Source organism: Schistocerca americana, chromosome 2 (genome assembly GCF_021461395.2).
Source record: "Schistocerca americana isolate TAMUIC-IGC-003095 chromosome 2, iqSchAmer2.1, whole genome shotgun sequence".
Taxonomy (NCBI): Eukaryota; Metazoa; Arthropoda; class Insecta; order Orthoptera; family Acrididae; genus Schistocerca; species Schistocerca americana.
In genome coordinates this window covers 728,372,376-728,394,545 of record NC_060120.1, presented here as the reverse complement: position 1 = coordinate 728,394,545, position 22,170 = coordinate 728,372,376, and the positions used below count along the sequence as shown (strand labels likewise).

The 22,170-nt window shown below is 42.4% G+C and overlaps 1 protein-coding gene across 1 annotated transcript in view; it reads left to right on the top strand.

Moving 5' to 3' along the window:
• The window catches only part of LOC124595901 (MFS-type transporter SLC18B1-like), an 84,155-nt gene that overhangs the window by 28,454 nt on the left and 33,531 nt on the right, over positions 1-22,170 (top strand). Inside the window, exons 2-8 of the mRNA XM_047134810.1 lie at positions 6,505-6,600; positions 11,364-11,437; positions 12,522-12,669; positions 12,761-12,829; positions 18,611-18,728; positions 19,551-19,666; positions 19,783-19,973. Of these exons, the coding sequence (XP_046990766.1) occupies positions 6,505-6,600; positions 11,364-11,437; positions 12,522-12,669; positions 12,761-12,829; positions 18,611-18,728; positions 19,551-19,666; positions 19,783-19,973 (812 nt within the window). The remainder of the gene's footprint in view (positions 1-6,504; positions 6,601-11,363; positions 11,438-12,521; positions 12,670-12,760; positions 12,830-18,610; positions 18,729-19,550; positions 19,667-19,782; positions 19,974-22,170) is intronic.

The window sequence follows — 22,170 nt, the reverse complement described above, 5'->3', positions numbered from 1 at the left end:
AATCTAAAATGTCCGTTGCTGAAGTTTGAATTGCCCATGATGTTGCGCATGAGCGTCACACACTGGGTGTACAGGTCTGCTCATAAAAGTAAAGAACACTCGTAGCTTTTAGTGTATCAGAACTTACATATTTTTGACAGAATGACGACCCACCTGCTAAAAAACACGCAAGAACATGCGATGTCATTCATAACATTGCAGATCTAGTGACGCTACTTCATTTCGTGATGTAGAACCGAGCGGTAAGCAGTATCAAAAGTCTCCATCTGTAGCATGAACCCAAACTTCCACACGCAACAAAAATGACGTCACTCGAATGTCATCACCAAAGTTGCGTGTAGAAACATTAAAATTCGTGTCATGCCATTAGAGTGACTTAACTTTTAGCCACACTTTTTGTGACGCTACTTCTCATCTCCCACCACAGTTAGCGTCAGAAGCTGCCACCATCTGGGAGCTAACGTGCCGTATTTGATGGTTTTCTTATTTATACTGGTAATTACGAAAATATGTAGTTTTAATGATAGACTGCATGGTCTCTCCAAAACGCATAGTTTTGAGTATGGTTTATTATGATACGATGTTTATCGCCAAAGATCCCTGCAGTGTTTCAAGCAACATCCTTTGTGGAACAACCTTTTGGAGACTTTCTGCTAAGGCTCGCTCTCTATATAAATGCACTAAGAAGGAACGTGGGAGCACTACATCTACTCTCTGGAAATGTCTCTTCATCCTAGGTGTGGGCAAAGCTCCATAGTCTTCTGGGCCATCAAAGAGCCACAACTGTACCAGTTCTCTTCCTTCAGGATAGTATCTGTTCTGATACATTATCTATTGCCGAATACCTTGCGACCCACCTTGCCTCGGCTCATGATACGGCCTTGGGTCCTGATACCATTTACAATAAGGCACACTGTCTGAAAATTACGCCTGACACCATCACATTCTACTTGCTTTCTTTGTCTGGGATTTCTGATGCTCCCTACTAATTTTTATTACTCAGCTTTTAGCCCAGCAGTTGTTCTGGGTTACAATTAGTACTTCTCAGCTCTTCATGGGTTCTAGAGAACAGTGTCCCACAGGGCTATGTTCTAAGTGTCACCCCATAAGGGGCTCAGCATTAGTTTGCTGATTACGGGCTTGGTGAGTTGGGGACTGGTAAGCGCCACCATTCCTGTCAATGTTAAGTTCTGGTAATACTCCAGTGACCACTGTGGGGTGCAGCACTGGAATGTTGTTTCGGAGAACAGGGGTCTTGGCTTCACTGCCTGGACTGCGAGGAAGGTACTCACCTACATAAAAAAAACCTCAACAAGATGTGCTACGAGCTGAGGAGGTGAATGGCTGTTGAGGAAAAACAATCTTTAGCGAGCAACCTCTGGAGCACCTGCCGCCCCCCCCCCCCCCCATCGCCCACTTGTATAAGGCTTGCTCAGGCATTCAGAGCTCTGCATGGGTTGATGGTTGTTTCCCTAGCGTCTCGTTGAATCCCTATGGAACTGTTTCATGAAACTACTACTCCTCACAGGGAAGGTGTACCATCAGGCAGCACCTACACCCACTCCTCAGAGCTTTTAGTTAGAAACTGCTAATTCCAACCAAATATCGAAGCCTCTGGGATGTAAGGCCTTATATGACTACCCAGTCGTGGCTGATTTGAATAACACTCTTAACTTAGTAAGCTCCAGTATAATGGACCGAGCAGAGTTAAGTGACGAATGGAAGAATGTGGGCATCACAGAGGTGCAAAATTATGTGAGGAGTGTCAATGGCAATTTGGAAAAATCGGCAACATTTATTCTAACGTTTAGTACAAGAATTACTGGAACATATTCTTGCAGGCTATATCTGCCTTCAGGTTTACCTGTTTGTTCCTCACCCTATGTGATGCTATAAATGTCAAAGATCTGGCCATACCACTATGGGATGTAACGAGAAAGCTACATGTGGCAGTCGTGGAGGCTTCAAGACACTGTGCACTTTCTGGGCTTATTATTTGACTCGAAATTAACATGGCTCCCACACCTGAAAGACCTACGAACAAAAGGCTTCTGGTCGTTGAACATTTGGAAATGCCTTGGTGGAAAAACATGGGGAGCTGACAGGTCCCATCTCCAGCAGTTTCATAGGGCATTTGTTCGATCACAGATTATGGCAGTGTGTTCTATGGCTCGGCGTGTCCTTCCTACCTCTGGATGTTAGCTGCTGTTCACCACGAGGGCATTCAGATATCGACTGGAGCCTTTTGGACCAGACCAGTTCAGAGCCTGTGTGCAGAGGCTGGTGAACAACCACTCTGGATTTGGCAACTTATCTTTTCGGCTCGATAGGCGCTGAAAACCTCAGTGTCACCTCAGTCATTGGCATTTAGTTCAGTGATCCAACCCACCTTCGAGCGACTGTTCAGAAATCGGCCCCAAGCGACCTAGACATTTGGTATACGTGCTACAAACTGTATCAAGGATCTGGATCTCTCGGGCATTAAAATATACTCTCAGGGATAGAACGCACTGCCACCTTGGGGTCTTCAGAGGCCCAAAGTGATATTAAGCTTGACACAGTACAAGAAAAGTTGTACTCCAGATTTGGTTTTTACAACTTTGTTTTCGTCTATTTTAAGTATGTACGATAGTTTTATCGTTATTTACACAGATGGATCCCAGCAGGAGAATGCTCTCGGTTGTTCTGCTGTTTTCCCTCATAGAGTTCTTAAAGTGCGTCTTCCAGAACAATTTACAAATTATGATGCCGAGTTAATGGCATACTGAGGGCACTGGAGAGGATTCAGACATCACTGTACGAGTTTTCTTGTCTGTTCAGACTCATACTGCACTGCATGCACTTCACCAAATGTATCTGGTAGACACGCTGATTCAGCTCATCCATGACTCCTTAGAGTGGCTCCAACACTGTGGCAAGGTGATCATCTTTTGCTGGGTATCTGGCCCCATTGGGATACAGGGTAACGACACAGCTGGGATAGTGCTGTCCATCAATGTCCCGTTGCACGCCATTATCTCATTTTCTGACAGATGTATCATGTCAGTGGGAGACGGAATGGTTGCAACAAACTGCTGTCACTCAAATCGACCACAAAGGCTTGGCCGATTTCATGTCAGCCTCATCGCTGGAAAGAGGTTTTGCTTATCAGACTGTGCATTGGGCATAGCCCTTTCACACATGGCTTTCTTCTCCTGCAGGAGGATAGACCATTCTGAGATGTTTGTGGCATGCCGCTTTCAGTTCAGCATTTTGTGGCTACTTCTGTCCTGTATACTGAAATTAGTGCTGCCTTGGTCTCGCTGGGGATCTGCCCACCATCATCGCACATACTGATACCAGTGTTACAAGAGTGGTTGAATATTGTTAACTGTCAGTCCTCATCCCTAAATTGGTGGGGAATGGCTGAAAACTTAAATACGTTATAAATTGCTCTTCATGTGGGGACAGCCTTCATCCCTACCCATGAGATTTGCATGTTAACTTTTCGTCAGGGTGCTGATCATGATCATAATGATGTTGAATGCACGCTCAGGCATCAGCATCAACAACAACAACAGCAACAAGTGTCACACCCATCACTATCAATGTGCTAGTGAACTCTCTTGGAGCACTGGTCATCTCTGTGCTACAGGTGAATAACTTTCATATTTGGCACAGCTCCCACCCTCAAGCCTTGGCTTAATGCCAGCTTCAGGGGACCACCTGATGGGCCTGTGTTTGGACTCTGTCCCATGGTTTCCAATTCTCTCCTGCAAAAACGCAGATAAAACATATTTGTTGTATTACAGCCCATCCAGACCCAGAACTCACTTGTGTACACAGTGCTTGGACATTGTTGCAGTCTGGATTTTTCGGACTCATCCTTGAAAAGAAGTTGGCTTGGCTGTCCCATCACCATCAACTAAAGACCAACTGCATGCAAAAGCATAATGCTCCGTTTCCTTGCCCAAACCTTGTGGGGTGAGGATCAAACTACTCTCCTTTGTATCTACCAAACTCTGGTCCAATCCCATTTGGACTACAGTTGCCAGGTTTATGGCTCAGCAGCACTTTCACCCTTTAAATTGTTACACCCAGTCATAATCATAGTTAGACTGGCCACTGGGCCCTTCTGAACTTGTCCCATAGACAGTTTCCTTGCCAAAGCAGCTTCCTCCCTCCTAAGTTATGATGGTACCTACTCTTGTTCACCTACACAGTCTTCTATTTGACAATCTTTAGACCATCCCACATTTCCTATTCCTTCTGTATACAAGGGGCAACCCAAACAGCCATCCTGAGGTTGGATTACAAATAGGAATGTAGGTCATAGCTCTCTACCCGTACCTATCCCCTATGTGTTTACATTTGGTTTTTTTTTTTCTTGCAGCACCCCCCCCCCCCCCCCCCCCCTCCTCACCTGCCCAAGTTGGTTGGTACCCAGGCCATAAATTAGGACCCCTCTCTTTCCAGAATCTGACCCTAAAGTTTGTTACCCCACAATCTTCCAGCACCTATTCATTTCATGAGTATTTGATGCAACTTTCTTTAACATTGAGGGTTTTAAAACCATAGAGGATGGGCCATGTTTTTACGTCTCCTACAGGGGAAGAACACTGTTCATTGCAGGGAACATGTAGAGCTTTTATGGTGGAGCTGATGGTCATTAAGAGCGCTATATTTTATTAAGCAGGCCTGCCTCAATGATGTTTTAATCTGTAACAACTCAATGAGCAGCCCATGACCCATTGAGAGATGTTACTCTTATCAAGCTTTGGTCTCTGCTATTCATGAATTTTTCAGAACTTAATCATATGTCTGCTCTGTTGCCATTCTGAGTGTTGCAAATAGTGTGTATCCCAAGCCAACAATTTGTCTAGAGACAAGATTACTCACCCCCAAGCACTTAGACACTCTCAGATGTGAATTTGTGGGTGCTACTAGTGCCTCTGCCCACTTTCAGATGGAAAATCTGGTGAGCTACTGCCCCTCGAGAAAACTCATCACTATCAAGAAGACTACTATTGTCACATTCTTTTTTTCCATTTATTGTGAAAGGAACCCACCATTGTATTTTGTCTCCACACTGGTCACACTTACTGACCTGTAGTTCTATTTTATGTAATGAGCCACCCTCCTTGTGGTTGTGAAGCCTGTTTGGTGGAATGTCACAAGCTCCCGGCGCTCCATGCTAAACACTGTCTTCCAAATTCTTTGTGTCTCATGTTGGCAGACAACTTTGTGGATAATTCAAATAGTCCTGTTTTCTCCATGGCAGGTTTTTATTCTCAGATACAATGTTCTTAACTATGGTAACAGAGTGGGTAGGTTGGCTGGGGTGTCTCCTGCCATATTCTGAGTCAAGGGGGTCCTCAACTTTGTCTCATTTGCTTGCTGCCTCTGTCATCCCTCCTTTCCTCTGTTTTAATTGCTTTTAGGCAGCTTGTATCTCTATGTGCTGCACTCATTCTGTTTTAAGAGTAGCTTACTGTTGATTAGTGGGTGTTGTCCTCTTGTCCTCTTTAACACTTTGCCCATGATGGTTGGTGAGTGGGACAGCTGTAGGGTGGACCTGTCCCCTTCACATGCTGAGCCCCAGGGTACATCCATATGCAGCCTAAATATTCTCTCATATTGTTTTACTCTTGATGATCCAACCAATATCTGTTACATGTTAAGCCTTTTTCCATTTAGTTCTCTGGATCTCTTGACTATAAAGCATTCTTTATTCTGTAGTTGTCTTTGCCTGCCACCGGTGTGACCAAGCAGTTCTAGGCACTAGTGTCTGGAACCGCGTGACCGCTACAGTCGCAGGTTCGAATCCTGCCTCGGGCATGGATGTGTGTGCTGTCCTTAGGTTAGTTAGGTTTAAGTAGTTCTAAGTTCTAGGGGACTGATGACCTGAGAAGTTAAGGCCCATAGTGCTCAGAGCCATTTGAACCATTTTTTTGTCTTTGCGATTAGTCAGGCAGAGGTTGGGTATGGGCAGAGTTTCTCTCGTGTGGCTGAACCCTGTCTATCTGCTTTAACCTACATATGAATCAAACCTGTATACTTGTCTACGATGACTCTTTTTCTTACTCTTATTGCCCCTCCTCCCCCTCCTGTCCACTCTCCCCAACCTACTCCGCTCTGGCATCAGTAAACTGCCTTCAGTGCTGCACTTTTATAATTACTACACATTTTCCTCTCCTTGTCTGAGCATATTGCCTCTGGATGAAAAAGCCCTTGACCAGAGGTGGGATGACCTCAATGTTTAGTCCCTGAACATCTAGGTTTGATTCCCAATCCAGCATAAATTTTCTGCTCTTGCTGTTTCATTGCCACAATGCCCTGTGCAGCTGGAAGTTATTTCCTTGCTCTCTCTCTTTCCCATCCTATTTCCTTTCCTTTCATCCTAAAACATTCATTTTCAAGGTACCTTCAGTCTTCAAAAAATTAAGGTTGAGATGACTTTAACCCATAACTTAATATAATCAATGCCATGTCAAATTCTAAATTCATATTGGGTATTTTTCACAGGCAGAAAAGAAAGGAGCAACTGCTACGGAGTATGGACTAGTGTTTGGTGTCTTCGAGTTGGTGGTTTTCATTGTCAGTCCACTGTATGGAAAACATGTAAGTAAATTAACTCTGATCCCTAAGGCTTGACAAAAGCATCATTATTGATAATGCATTATAGTAGATATGTTTCTCTCACTCTCTCACTCTCTCACTCTCTCACTCTCTCACTCTCTCACTCTCTCACTCTCTCACTCTCTCACTCTCTCACTCTCTCACTCTCTCACTCTCTCACTCTCTCACTCTCTCACTCTCTCACTCTCTCACTCTCTCACTCTCTCACTCTCTCACTCTCTCACTCTCTCACTCTCTCACTCTCTCACTCTCTCACTCTCTCACTCTCTCACTCTCTCACTCTCTCACTCTCTCACTCTCTCACTCTCTCACTCTCTCACTCTCTCACTCTCTCACTCTCTCACTCTCTCACTCTCTCACTCTCTCACTCTCTCACTCTCTCACTCTCTCACTCTCTCACTCTCTCACTCTCTCACTCTCTCACTCTCTCACTCTCTCACTCTCTCACTCTCTCACTCTCTCACTCTCTCACTCTCTCACTCTCTCACTCTCTCACTCTCTCACTCTCTCACTCTCTCACTCTCTCACTCTCTCACTCTCTCACTCTCTCACTCTCTCACTCTCTCACTCTCTCACTCTCTCACTCTCTCACTCTCTCACTCTCTCACTCTCTCACTCTCTCACTCTCTCACTCTCTCACTCTCTCACTCTCTCACTCTCTCACTCTCTCACTCTCTCACTCTCTCACTCTCTCACTCTCTCACTCTCTCACTCTCTCACTCTCTCACTCTCTCACTCTCTCACTCTCTCACTCTCTCACTCTCTCACTCTCTCACTCTCTCACTCTCTCACTCTCTCACTCTCTCACTCTCTCACTCTCTCACTCTCTCACTCTCTCACTCTCTCACTCTCTCACTCTCTCACTCTCTCACTCTCTCACTCTCTCACTCTCTCACTCTCTCACTCTCTCACTCTCTCACTCTCTCACTCTCTCACTCTCTCACTCTCTCACTCTCTCACTCTCTCACTCTCTCACTCTCTCACTCTCTCACTCTCTCACTCTCTCACTCTCTCACTCTCTCACTCTCTCACTCTCTCACTCTCTCACTCTCTCACTCTCTCACTCTCTCACTCTCTCACTCTCTCACTCTCTCACTCTCTCACTCTCTCACTCTCTCACTCTCTCACTCTCTCACTCTCTCACTCTCTCACTCTCTCACTCTCTCACTCTCTCACTCTCTCACTCTCTCACTCTCTCACTCTCTCACTCTCTCACTCTCTCACTCTCTCACTCTCTCACTCTCTCACTCTCTCACTCTCTCACTCTCTCACTCTCTCACTCTCTCACTCTCTCACTCTCTCACTCTCTCACTCTCTCACTCTCTCACTCTCTCACTCTCTCACTCTCTCACTCTCTCACTCTCTCACTCTCTCACTCTCTCACTCTCTCACTCTCTCACTCTCTCACTCTCTCACTCTCTCACTCTCTCACTCTCTCACTCTCTCACTCTCTCACTCTCTCACTCTCTCACTCTCTCACTCTCTCACTCTCTCACTCTCTCACTCTCTCACTCTCTCACTCTCTCTCTCACTCACTCACTCACTCACTCACTCACTCACTCACTCACTCTCTCACTCTCTCACTCACTCACTCACTCACTCACACACACACACATCCTGTAGAGCAGCTACATTGTTCCAGTGTAGGAGGAGGTGGTGGAACAGAGAAATAAGAGACTGGGGAAAATGTTGTAGGCGCAGGATGAGTAAAATTGGGGTTCTGGGGTAGGCTGGAGGTGGGAGTAGGGCAGGAAACTAGTAGAAATATATGTTAGAAGGATTATGGGAACAAAGGGTATTTTGTAAGGACAACCAACTCCCTTATATATATTGCAGAAAAGTTGGTGTTTGAAGAGAAGAATCCAGATGACACAGGTTGCAAAGCAGGTGATGAAATAGATCATGGGTTCTGCCACTGTGTGATCAGCTCTACTCTTGGCCACAGTTTGGCAGTGGTAGACAGCTATTTGCTGGCCATGCCCACATAAAATGCTGTGTGCAAATTCCAACAGAACTAATATAGCATATGGATGCGTTCAGTGGTGGCCCTGCCTCTGATGTGATAGGATAGGCCTGTGGTAGGGTGTGCTGGATGAGTATATTGAGCAAATCTTCTAAATGGGTCTTCCACCTGGGTCTTAAACAGGTATATGACCCATGTGGGCAAGTGTCTGAGAGTGGATACACTGTAACAATTAACAAGAGTATTATGTAGAATTGGTAGGCATTGAATACACTGCCATTTTCATACTTACGGCACTTTCACTATAAGCCGTTAATCATAATAATAAACCTGATACAAACAAACACAAACGTGATGAAGCCATAGCCATAGCACATGAACACTGCTGGTGTTGTCCTCTTGGAAGTAGGTCCTATTTATGTCTTATTACTAAGCTAAGTTAAATGAAACTTTGCGATATTAAAGTGTATTAACAGCCATCAAAGTTTTTCTTAATCAAGCTTTAGCTACATAGCTTTTATTTCAAAAATCATGTACAGTCACAGCCTCTGCAGTGTTGTGCTCTGATTGTCGCGCTGTCAATGCACAGCATGAAAATGGCTGAGGCTGCTTTCAGTTATGTGGTGAAACATGTGCATGGAACACGGTTAAAAAGTGCCGGGAAATAGGCCATTCTTAACGTTTTTCATAAATTTATGGAGATAATCAACACTGAAGTTTTCACAGCATTGTATATAGTGTAGTATATGAAGAAACTGAGATTGAAGGTATAGAGCAGTAGATAGCATTATGAAATGTGAAGCAACTCTGGTAAGTCATACTTTTTTCCCCATTCAATTTGAAATAATTATAAGCAAAGTGGAAGAATAATTATAAAACTTATAATCATTTTTATGAATAATGCAGGTCTTCTTGTTTCTAATTACATTTGGACATGAAATTCCTGTTTCCATTCAAATACAAATTCTTAATTATCTAGGTTTTATGAAAGGCTGTTCTCAAGTTTTTTGAATGAAAAAAACATAATTTAATTTTTAAAGCAAAAATGAAAAACCAAATCATCTTTATTTGGACATGTCCATCATCTTATACCACAGAGGTAGATAAGTATCGTAGAAACATGAAAAACAATCATTTTCACAGCATTGAGCACATCATACAGATGCTGCATTTTACATTTCCTACTGTATCATTACAATATGAACCCAACAGAACTTACCTGGAGCCAAGCTGCGGGATTTGCCTGAGAAGTAACAAGACTGTTAAACTGCCAGATGTACTGGAACTAACATGCACAGCTTTTTCACACATCACTGCCGAACGCTGGTGGGATTTAGAACAGCTCGTCATATAAGAAGAGAGAATGCTGCGCCTGGTTGGCTTCATGGATTCTGTTCTTGATAGGCTTGTTATGAATGCGGCAGGTGGCTCCAGAACTGAAATGTATTTCTCTGCTTTGGATAAGGAAGGAGCTAAGAGATTACCAGACGGCTAACTAAGTTACAGCTTCAGTGGCTTCAATATTTAACTATATGCTGAAATCCTTCAATACTCTTTTACGTTACGCACAGCTTATGCAGAAAAATTACCCTGGGGTTAGGTCATTTTCATCATTCTTGTTTCTAATTACAATAGTACAAATATTGTGGGAGGGTTGTTGTATTATTTCGTTCTGCTTAAAAATTAAATGACATTCAAAACTGTATTGCTCCTCTGTTAGTATCTTTTTATGTGTGAACTTCAGCTGGCCACGTCACTGCAGGCTAGCTGTACCAGCTGATGGGCCAGCACTGTCCTAGTTAAATGAGCTGGTAAAGCTGTAGTCCTGTATTATCGCTAAGTCGATGTATGCGTAATGCACAGCACAAAACGTACCCTTATCGTACTTGACAGTACTTGAGACAGCTTGGCTACAGTCCCACATGAAATGAAAATCCAATGAGGTTCCAGCAAAGTGGAAGAATACATAGTGCAATGTTTACATCAGGTTTACTCTTATGGTGACTGGATTACAGGTAACTAAACTTCCATTAATTCATTTACGTTCACACCATTGTGATCCCATTTCATACTGGAAATATAGTGTGATTTTCTTAACAGCTAATAGCTGGATGATGGTTTAAAAAGCTGGAACTGGTTATGAAATAAAGGAAAAGTTTAAATAAGTCTTAGTGGAAAAATTTGACATTCATTTAATATTAAGATCCTTAAAGTAATTTGTACAAAATTCTTACAGCGCAAATCCCACAATATCTATAACTGACTTAGTGTACCACTTAAATCTAGTTTCTGCACCAATTTAATTTCCACATACTAGAATTCAAAGGGCAGGTGTGAGTAGAGCAAAGTATGTGTATAACAGCATTCCACAGACCAGCCAGAGAGATTGTTGCACAGTTTCTCTGAGAGCATCCCATGTAAGTCTTTTTCAGTATGAAAACAAGAACTTTCACTGATGTAGCCCTGTTTGGGTTCATTTAAATGCAATAATGTTCACAGGTTTTATAACTTCATGACATTCGTATCACTTGAATCCTAAGAGTAGTTAAATTCATTTCTCAATATGAGAATGCTATTTTTTTCCTCACTGAGGTTGTATTACGCACTTTCATAATTGAGATGTAAATAGTGTTCTATTGGACACAAATTAAGGTACCTAGATGTTTGCCAAACTAAAAACTTACACAATATATACTTATCACTAAGGCCCCCAAATGAATTTTACAGTTTTGTGATTGTCAATTTAATTCATTATATTTTGGCTCCTTTTCTTTCTTTGCAGCTCAACAGGATAGGACCAAAGTATATGTTCAATGGTGGAATTTTTACCACAGGCACATGTGCTATTTTATTTGGGTAAGTGTAGTAGCAATGTCAAATCAGAACCTCTCTTTCATTTTTTGGCACCCTCTGTCAATAAGCAATTTCAATATTTTCAAGAAACAGCAACATCAATTCAGAATGGAACTTAACTAACGAAGGCATTGTTCACCTTCATATTCAACATTCCATAAAGTTCCTTGTGAGATTACAGATTCTCTGTGCAAGAGGACTGCTATATTTTGGGGATTATGTCTTGAGAAAAACACAATTTCTTGTTTTTATTTGTTTACCTGTACATGTTTACACTATAACTAGTTAGTTTCCTCTGTTATTCTAGTTAATGGTAGATTTGGCTGTTCACACTGCTGCATAACTTTTGAAGTAAAGAAGCTTCAATAACTGTGCTGTTAAGTAGAATAATGAAACCCCCACTAATGAGAGTGTAACATCACTCAAACATGTATAGGCAAATAGGATAAAAAAATAAATTGTTTTGCTAAGGGCTGACTCCTGAAAACATATATACTGCTCAAGCAAAAACATTCACAAAATAATGAACTACTCTAAACAAAAGTAGATTATGAAGGGTAAATGATGAGTAGTGAGTGACGAGGAGGAGGAGGAGGAGGAGGAGGAGGAGGAGGAGGAGGAGGAGGAGTAGTAAATGATGAGGAGGAGGAGGAGTAGATGATGATGGGATTCAAGACTAGTATTAACATATGTTCATCTTCAAGGAAAACAAAAAATATTTCTGATCTCTAAAGGCATTAAAATAGTAACTTGTTTTATAAATAATTCTATACAAAGATGTTATCTAGAGCCCATAACTCTGATTTGTGGGTATTCTTGCACAAAAGACATTGAATGCTAGGTAAACTACCTTTCCTCAGTTTGTCAAAGAAGAGCACTGAAAACTTAGGACTCTGCTTCCCCCTTTATAGTTTCCTTATATTATTCATATTTGGATATTTTCAGATGTTCTAATGAAATGAGGTAATATTTTCATACTGTGTGTAAAGTTGTGTATGACACCAGAGTACTTGTTTTTAATGTTGCCGTTGTTCAACTAAAGTGGCCATTACTTATCTGCTTGAATTCTTAATGATTGTTTTTACAGCCTGCTGGACAAAGTCAACGGACACTATCCATTCATTGTGCTGTCGTTTCTGATTAGAATAGTTGAAGCACTTGGAAATGCTGCTTTTTTGACAGCAAGTTTTGCTATAATTGCCAAAGAATTTCCAAACAATGTTGCCACAACATTTGTGAGTACAAAATTTTTTACATAAGATGTGAAGTTCTATAAATTTATCTTATTATACTAGCTTCCAGGAAATAAAGTTTCAATTTTTATAGGCTTCACTGGAAACATTCTTTGGTCTCGGTCTCATTGTCGGACCAACTGTGGGAGGAGCTCTTTACCAGGTAAAATGTTACTCTTTCTAAACACTGAGGCTTTCTGGGATCATATTGAGAGCTTTTTTTAATCATAATGGTTATGAACATTGCATTTTATTCTCAGTTCTCTGCAATATTGTGCATCTAAAAATCTATAAAAATAGTGGTGCAAATTAGCTCAATTTCTCCTTGGCTTTCAGGTTTTCAGCTTATTCCATGAAACCATGGATTTCTTCCAGTGACTTCAGGGAACATTTCACCAAACTTCCTTGGCCCAACAAAGTTATACCTCCAGCAAACTGGGTCTGAGTTACCTGCACATTCTTCTAATGAGGGTTTTCCACTGAGGTCTTCCTCACCTACTATTTTCAGTGCCAGTACATTTCGTAGTTAATCCAAGTCACTTAGAACATTGAAACAATACACAAAAATTTTAAAGGCATGAGGATTCAAATTCTCACTGAGCCAACCAGATTTATTTCTCCATGGCTTTATATTAAATAATTTCAGGTGAATGTTGAGATGGTTCCTTAACAGAACATCACTAGTTCCATCATCCAACCTTAAACTGAGGAAATATTGTTTGTCTAATAATCAGTAAAATGTTAGAATTTTAATCTTTCCTTCATCTACTGAGTTGTTTTTAACATTCCTTCATAGCACTGCATTTCAGACATTTAAAGTTTCTTCTATAATAGCTTCTCTCTCAGCATTTGTTTCACATATGATTTTGTTTCATACATAAATATTAGCAACTATTTTTACAGTTTCATGCCAATATTTTACAGCACCAGAGCAATTATATAGTAGAAGTCTTCCCTTTCAATGCCCTGTTTCTGATGTCTCTCCCTTCAATCATTTTGTGTGTTCTTTCTCCATGGATTGCAGAATAATTAAACTTCCCTGCTATGGCTTCCCCAGTTTTGATGGTTATCAGGATGATGATCTGCTTCCTATTACTCTTCATTACAGTTACCTTTGCTTTATTAATCCTTTTCACAAAAGCAGTGCTAAAAAGGCTGCTTGTGTTCCTAAAAGTTCTCAAAATGCCTGCCCCACTCCCAGCTCTCCTGAGCTGTGTTTACTTCCCAATGCCCCTCCCTGTGTTCTTACTTCTGGATCTGGCTATCCATCTGCTTGTATTCCTTCCAGTTTTTGGTTCCCCTTGCCTTTTCCTTTTCATACTTCCTTCTGGACATTTTTGGTACATCTTAGGGTTTCATCTCCACTTCTAAATTCTATCTCCATAGTGTGAGCTATTTAGGGAAGATCTCCCTCCCTGGCATCTTCAGCAAGGTTGCTTTCTCCTTTCCCACCCCTCTTCCTTTGTCCACCATAGGCTCCCCTCTGGCCAACTAGGTCACCAGCACATGTAGCCAGCCAATGTGGTCGGGCTGTTATGTACCCATCTGGCTGAGTTCCTGACAACACAGGGATCACACTACTGATACCTGATCTGTTGCTTTCCCATGTATGCCTAGGTATGGATGCTTGCCATTCAGGAGCACTGGACCTCTCAACAACTGACAAGCCAGACAGCCCAGCTGTGGCTGGGTGGTAGCCACGGGGAGGGCCTGTGATCAGAGTGGGTGGTATTTGCTTTGTGTATGAAACATATCAAGTTCCAAAAGTCTGGCCATTCTTCTCTGCTGTATGGATCATTTAATGCTGCTTCTTATGACCCCGGGGTCTTCTGTTCCCTGGCTACCCCCTAGCAGGAGGTCCAGGCTTGCCAGCTTCCTACTACCTGATCTGCACTAGGGTGAAAGGGACATGTTCACCACCACTAAGCCATTATTTTTTTGTGGAAGATATTGAAGATAAGTTTGGTGAAGCAGTCTCTCAGAAAGCTGCAGTTAGGTTTGCTGTTCATCGAAACTTCTGCTGCTGCCCAGTCTGCAGCTCTTCATGCTTGTGACCCTGTTTGTGATGTGCTGGTGTCCATTATTCCTCACCAGTCTTGGATTAGGGTTCAGAGAGACACTTTTTGTAGGCACTTCATCTTTCAAACCGATGAACTCTGGACCAATCTGGAATGACAGGCTGTTCTTTTTGTTTGGCATGTTAAGAAAGGTTGTAAGAACAATTGCACTGATACTGAAGCCTTTACTCAGACATTTGAGGGAGAGGCCATTTTCAGTGCTAGTACTGAGGCATGTTTTCCCATTGTACAACTGACAAACTATCCCGTGAATTGTACACCCACTCCATGAGGGAGCCCCTGTGTTTTGCTGCCCATGTGTGTTAATTTTAACTCTCCATGCTTACCAGACTGCCCAGTTTATAAGAAGGAAAGGAAGATGCAGGAGTAGAAGTACCTCGATAGTTCATATCACACTGAGGATCACCTGAAATGGACTTCAACTGGTGTCGATGACCTCTAACTTTGCCTGTATTATGTCCTTCCCCCTCCTGCCTACTCCCCCTTTGGGTGCTGCTCTCCTTACCCAGTCAGAGAAGTCCTACCCTTCTTTGGTGCCTGATGATGGAGCTTCCTCCTGGAACCCCTGTCCCTGGCATCAGCCAGCTGGACACTTGCTATCACAACTTGGCCAGTGTGCCTCAAGCTCACCCAATCTTTTTCATGCCTGGTCCTGTATGCTTCTCCTAGCTAACCTGGTTGCCAAAGATTCCTCTCAAATGACCTTATTGATGGAGATATCGGTGTAGATGCCAGATCAACACAGGATGGTATGAAACAGTGCTCTCCTCCCTCTTACCAACCACTGCACCCAGCCTCAGTCACTGTATTACAAGAGTATGCCACCACTCCCAGCCACTCTGGATCTTTCAGAAGCCAGCACTCCCTCTGTGCCCTGCCCTCTGTGACCTATGGAGGAGGAGGAGGAGGAGGAGGAGGAGGAGGAGGAGGAGGAGCTGGGACTACTGATACCCCCAGAAATGCTGCCTCCCCCTTGCAACCTGAGTCTCGCATCTTATTTATAGATGTCACCCCATCATTGTTGATGGGTGATGACCTGGCAGTGTAATAGGGTCAAGCCCCCTTCACCACCCATCTGGATCCCTGTTCTGTGCTTATTCAATGGAACTGTAATGGATATGACCATCACCTCCTGGAGTTTAAATATCTTATTTCCTTTTACTCGGCAGCTTGTCATTTTCCAGGAATATCATTTTACTGATCACTTGCTGACCCTTTCTGGGGTCCATGATTCCTGTCAAAACAAGGTCAGCCCTTTGAGGCCTTCAGGTGGTGGTTGCATGTTGATCCATACCAACATTTTTAGTACATGGATGCTCCTTCATGCCACACTGAAAGAAGTTGATTTTGTTCCACTTAGCCTCTGCAGTCATGGTTTTCAATATCTCTCCCACTCCTGACAGGCCATTTACACCTGCTGCTCTGCCTTCCTTCAGCAACTCTCACTTTCCTTCCACCTACTCAGGGATTTTAATGCCCCTCACCCTTAATGGGGCAGTGCTTTTAGGTCTGGTTGGGGGCTCCTCACTGACAAGTTTCTTGTGAACCACGACCTTTGCCTTCCTGATGATGATACTCCTACTCATTTTAATGCTGCATACAGCACTTTCTCTGCCACTGCTCACTTCCCCTCTTCCTTCCTTCCAGTGACCACTTCATTTCTCATTCTCTTCCCACCTCCCAATGACCTGGTTACCCCACTGGGCTTTCCATCTTGCTGAGTGTCCTCTGTATATCTCCCAGGTCATATTTATGTCTCCATCAACAAGTTGTATTGATGAAGTCATTCGTGATCTATCCAGTAAGATAATTCATGCTGCCAGCATTGCAATTAACCACTCAATGGTCTCCATTAACTGTCAGGTAGTTCTGTGGTGGAGCATGGCCATTGCCACTGCCATACATAATCATTGTCATGCCTTGCAACATCACATCTAAATTGGCACTCATCCTCTTCTTTGAATGTCTTTGCACCAAAGCCCATTACCTAACAAACAGAGCAAGTGGGTGTGTTGGGGATGCTTTGCTTCTCCCTAGGGCCTTCTGTCCCTTCGTCATGGGTGTGAGGTACACCCTGCATCCTCTAAGGTTGTCAGCAGCAGGCTTCCATTCTGAGCCTGGCCCTTCCAGGTGGCCTTTTTACAGATCCATCAGTTTTTGTGGAACACCTTGTGACCTATTTTGCAATGGCAGTGTCATCAGCCCCCTATCCAGCAACCTTCCTCCTCAGGAAGCAGCAGGCTGAAGCTTTCCACTTACGATTTACCCCCTTGTCAGGCATATTCATACAATGATCCTTTTACTGAATGGGAACTACTTCTGCCTCTCATCTTCTTGCCATGATTCAGGCCCTGACCCCGAGTCCATCCACAACCAATTGCTTCAACACTCAATCTCAACAACATTATCATCTCCTTCAGGTGTTCAACCATATTTGCATACAAGGTGTTTTCCCCTCTCAGTAGAGAATATTGTGGTTCATGCTTTAGCCTGGTGAGGATCCCTCATACCTTGATAGCTACTGGCCAGTCAGTCTGACTATTGTCCCTTGCAAGTTACTAGACTGGATGGTCGCTTGTTGGCTCAGTTTGGCTCTCAAATCTCTGGAACTATTCCCCATTCTCTGCGACCCCTTTGTCAGCAGATCCCCTTTTTCCACTATCATTGGCAGAATCTTAGGAGACTATGGAGGAGACTCTCACCATGTGGCATTCCTCCCTCTGCCTCTCCTGCTGGGAACCTATCATCCTCTGCTGTCTGCATATTGGTCCTACTAAGTTGACCCATGGTTTCTTACTTGGCAAGGAGCCCCCACCTCCACCCCCTCTTTTTTTGTAGTTGTGGTGTTCCCCTCATGGTAATCCATATTTTGATGGACTGCTCCTATCCTTTATCCCTTCACACTAAATATGTCCTCCCATCATCCTTGTCTTGGGTATTAGTGGATGACCTTAAAGTGATTAAGTCTATCCTCGATTTTCTTTGCAAAAGTGGTTTGTCCTGTCAGGTGTAAGTCCTTGAATTTGAGTCCCTCAGTGTTGGCACTGATTATAAAGGCCTCAGCCTTGTCCACACCAGCCAGGTCTTTTGTGCAGTTTTGTTTCCCCTTTCTTGTATCTTCTTCCCCCAATGTTGTCACCATTGTGTTGTAATCATACTATGGTGTGAGGATTGGGACTGGTTGATGGTGGTGCTAGTGCCCCAACGTGTGTACCACTTCTGGAGCATCTGTGCTCTCCCAATCCCCACCCCACCTCTTCCTGTTCTTTCCTCTTCCTGCTGCCACAACACATTCCTTTTACCTCTTTCTTTGTCTGTTTTTTCCTCCCCTTGACTGGACTGCACTGTTTGTGTTGTTCTTCCATTTGTTTCTGTCACCTTAGATCATGGGACCAATAATATCGCTGTTTTGTGCCCTCTCCTAACCAACCAACCAACCTACCTACCTACCTTCTTGAACACATTCCTTGTGTTCATATTTGACCTTCATACTGCATCATGAAATGATCAATGAAATGTAAGTTATATGAATAAAAAACCTTTCTTGATCACCAGGGTGCAATCAAAGAATGTACCTGAAAGACAGTGTCAGGTGTGTTCTTGTGTGGCACCCTGGCAACCAAGTGCAAATTTAATTTCTAAATTGCTGTTATACACATTCAGTTTGTATCCAGGTTATCTTTAAATGGTGTTTATGAATAAGTTGTCATTTTGAAACTTAATTAATTTATTGAATGGCTCATCAGGTACTGGTAAGTGTATACTACAACCATGTTAAATGATAGACCATGAATGTACTAGCAGAAAATGATATCAAAAGCTCATGAACACTAAATTGTGGATACTAAAATTGTTATATATTTCAGCTTGGAGGTTATACAACTCCATTTGCTGTGTTGGGATCTGCTCTGTTCATGTCAGCGGTGATGACAGCATTTGTACTACCAGGACACTCAGATTCTCCTGTTGATGACAAACATGAAGGTAAAACCAGTTACAAACACTCTGTGCAAAAAGAAAATTGATTAAAGAAAACTCTGAAATTATATGGAATTCAGGAGATGAAATGCAAACAACTGCCTATAAACAGAAGCAGGAAAAAACTATGGTAGCTTTTGGAATAGTTACTTTCTTCTGGGAGGAAAGGAGGGTAGAATAGGGAGGTTAGAAAAGACAAATCACTGAAATGAAGTCCACTTTGAGAGGACAAAGGGATGCAAAGATTAATGGAAATTAGAGAGCAAGAGTTCAGTGACAATAATTAGGCAAGCACTGTACAGCTTCAGTTAAGAAGTGATAGGTCAGAGAAGACTTTTCATGAAGAAAGAGTTGTGTTTCTGATGATGGTTTATGCTTTATTGCTACATTTGACTGCCATGGGGAGGTAAATATCAATTTATTTACTTCCCAGTTATTTATTTAAGAAAAGTTTTCATGTTTTTTTGACCGTCTGTGAGACGGTGTGTAAAAGGCGAAAACATTGTCATTAAAAAGTTGTCAGTTGGAATCCTGCTCGAGAAAAGATAATTTAGCTTTATATATTATGGAGCATATTTATTTATGAAAGACAGTTGATTAGAAATAGTGATGCACAATGTGAAAGTCTTTAGTACTCCATTCGAAATACAGCCACTACAAGTAGTTTCCAGTGACAGTTGTTATTACTGAAAATAAAATGAATTCTACTGCCCCCCCCCCCCCCACACACACACACACACACACACACACACACACACACACACACACACACACACACACACCTGTTGGTATTACCTGTAAGACTACTGAAACTTCCATATCTTACAGGTGGCCTGTTCCAAGTCTTGAAGATACCAGGAGTTATGCTTGCAGCTTCAAGCATTGTTGTCACATCAATGAGCATTGGCTTCTTACAAGCTACATTGGAACCACATCTCAGAAATGTATGATTTTAATGCAACTACTCATTTAATTAGATGAGGACTGTGAGCTTTTAAATGTGCATTCTAGAAATCTAATAGTACTAAAAAAATTGTTAAAACATTTTTCATTTTTGCAGTTCAACCTCTCCCCTGTGATTCTGGGGCTCATGTTTGTCATCAATGGTGGTACGTATGCACTAACTGCTCCTTGCTGGGGTTGGATGTGTGATCGTTTCCTGATGCCTAAGATTGCCACCATCATTGGATGCGTTATGATAATGGTTGGCTTCAGCATGATTGGCCCTGCTCCTTTCATTCCATGTGACACGTAAGTAAAACAAGTGAAACACTACCACTGTAATGATACACTAAATATTAAACAGTTACACTTAAATGATATATATGTCACTGTTTTCTCAATTTCGTTTATTCCCTTAGTTCAGAAAAAATCACAAATGTGGTTGGGGAATACATGGTAAATAGCCTAGAATACATTTACTTTCTCCACTTAAATGTCACATAAAGTTATTGTTAAACAAATAATTATTACCACTAACAGAAATGCCATGTTACAGACTGTAGATGATTGCATAACTCTGACAGTGTAGAAAACCATGTATACAAAGTTATAGGATTTAGAGGAGTTAAAAAGGAACACTTCAAATGTGACAAATTTTATTAGTGCACCATTTCTCTGCTAGGAGTCCTTGAAAGGTTTAACTCTGAACTTCCTGCATGCTGATGTTCAGTTGTGTTTACTCCTTCACACTAAATACACTGACATTGAAATATTATGAAATTGATTTTCAACTTGGACTTCCCATTGTTTGACATTGAAATGTGATCAACATAATTTCATTTTACTGCGAGGAAAATACAGGAAATCATAGTACCTTTCTCCATGAAAAGCCAGGCAGTGACTATGGTTCCAGCATTGTGTGGCCCCACCACAAATTAACTGTTGATATCAGAAAACATTGTAGATTTCTTCCCAACTGTTGGGTTGGGAGGGGGCAGTACTGTGTGCATGATAATCTCCTGGCACTACTCTTGTGAATTTATTTTTATGGTTGGAGATGAAGCATTTAGTGTACAAGACACAGAAAATATGCCAGGTGAGTTGATTGCCGATTGTGCTAAAACTGCAACTATTATTCATGAGAAACATGGTTGTTTTCAGTGTGTTAAATGCTCATTAGCATACAGGTGTCAGTTGTGCATTGATCCACAGCAGCATAACAGTAGACCAATGTCACATTCTGTATATCATTTTACATTGGTGTATATCACATGCTATCCAGCAAAGAATATTATTTGCAATAAATTGCCTAAGAAAACAAATGTACTGGCTAGTGAAAATAAGATGTCTGAAGTAGTTGAACAGGTTTCTACAAACTGTTAAACTGTTGACTCTGCAAAATTTTCTTAGTATTTGTTTTTGAAGATTAAATAGGCCTACTTTGAAATTGCATTGACCAAGAAACTTTACCATAGAAAACAATTATTAGAAGTGCGCAAGTAACATTATAGTGTGTGGTGTAGCATGCTTTCTGTACCACTATTACATTACCCTTTTTCCTGTTCATCACGTTATTTGCAGGAAGAAAGATTTCTGGTAAGCCTCCATGTGATCCTGACCCTTTCTCTATCCTTACCGTCTTGGTGTGACACACATGGAGGAGGAAGCAATATATTGGTTAACTCTTGATGGAGCTCAGAGCTCTTCTGTGAGTCCATGTTTGGCACACATGGGGCCCCGAGCTGTAACAACCCTTTCTTCCTTGCTGGACTGAATTTCCTTCCCCATGCCCCTCCCTCCCTGTACCCACTATTTTCCCTCTCCCCCACCTACCCTTATCTTGGTGTCCTTGCTTACATGGGCCCAGCTATCCTCCCTGTTTTCGGTATCCCTATGGCTTTGTTTCTCTTGCTATTTCTCTTTCATCTTTTCTTTTTGGCATTTTTGTCCCCCTTGGGAGTTTGGCCTCCCCTTCTAAATTTCCTCTCTGTAGTGAGCCAGCTGGGAACACCACCTTACTTAGGACCTTGTGTGTGGCCTCACTGCCTCTGCCATCTTTTCCTCAATGCCATTATTCTTTAACACTATAGCCAGCACAGTAGCCAGTCCATGTGTTGACATTGTTGCTTACCCATTAGGTTCAGCCTCCTGACAACACAAGGATCATACTAATGATACCCTAGCTGGTGCCTCCCCTGTGTACCTACGAGTGGTTGCTTTTCATTCTGGAGCATCAAAACTCCCAGCAACAGTTGCCATACCAGATAGCCCTTGCTGTGGCTGGATGGTGCCCACAGGGAGAGCCTGTGAACAGAAGGGACAGGATAGTACAGGGTGGATATCATTCTTCTATGGCTGCTGCTTCAGTTAGCAGTGGGCCTTTCAATGCTGCTGTTTATGATTCTGCAGCTTTTCCATCCCTGGCTATACCCTGGGAGGAAGGCCAGACTAACTGGCTTGGGGTGAAACCCTTTCCCTGCTTCCTGGTCTGCACCAGGACTGACAG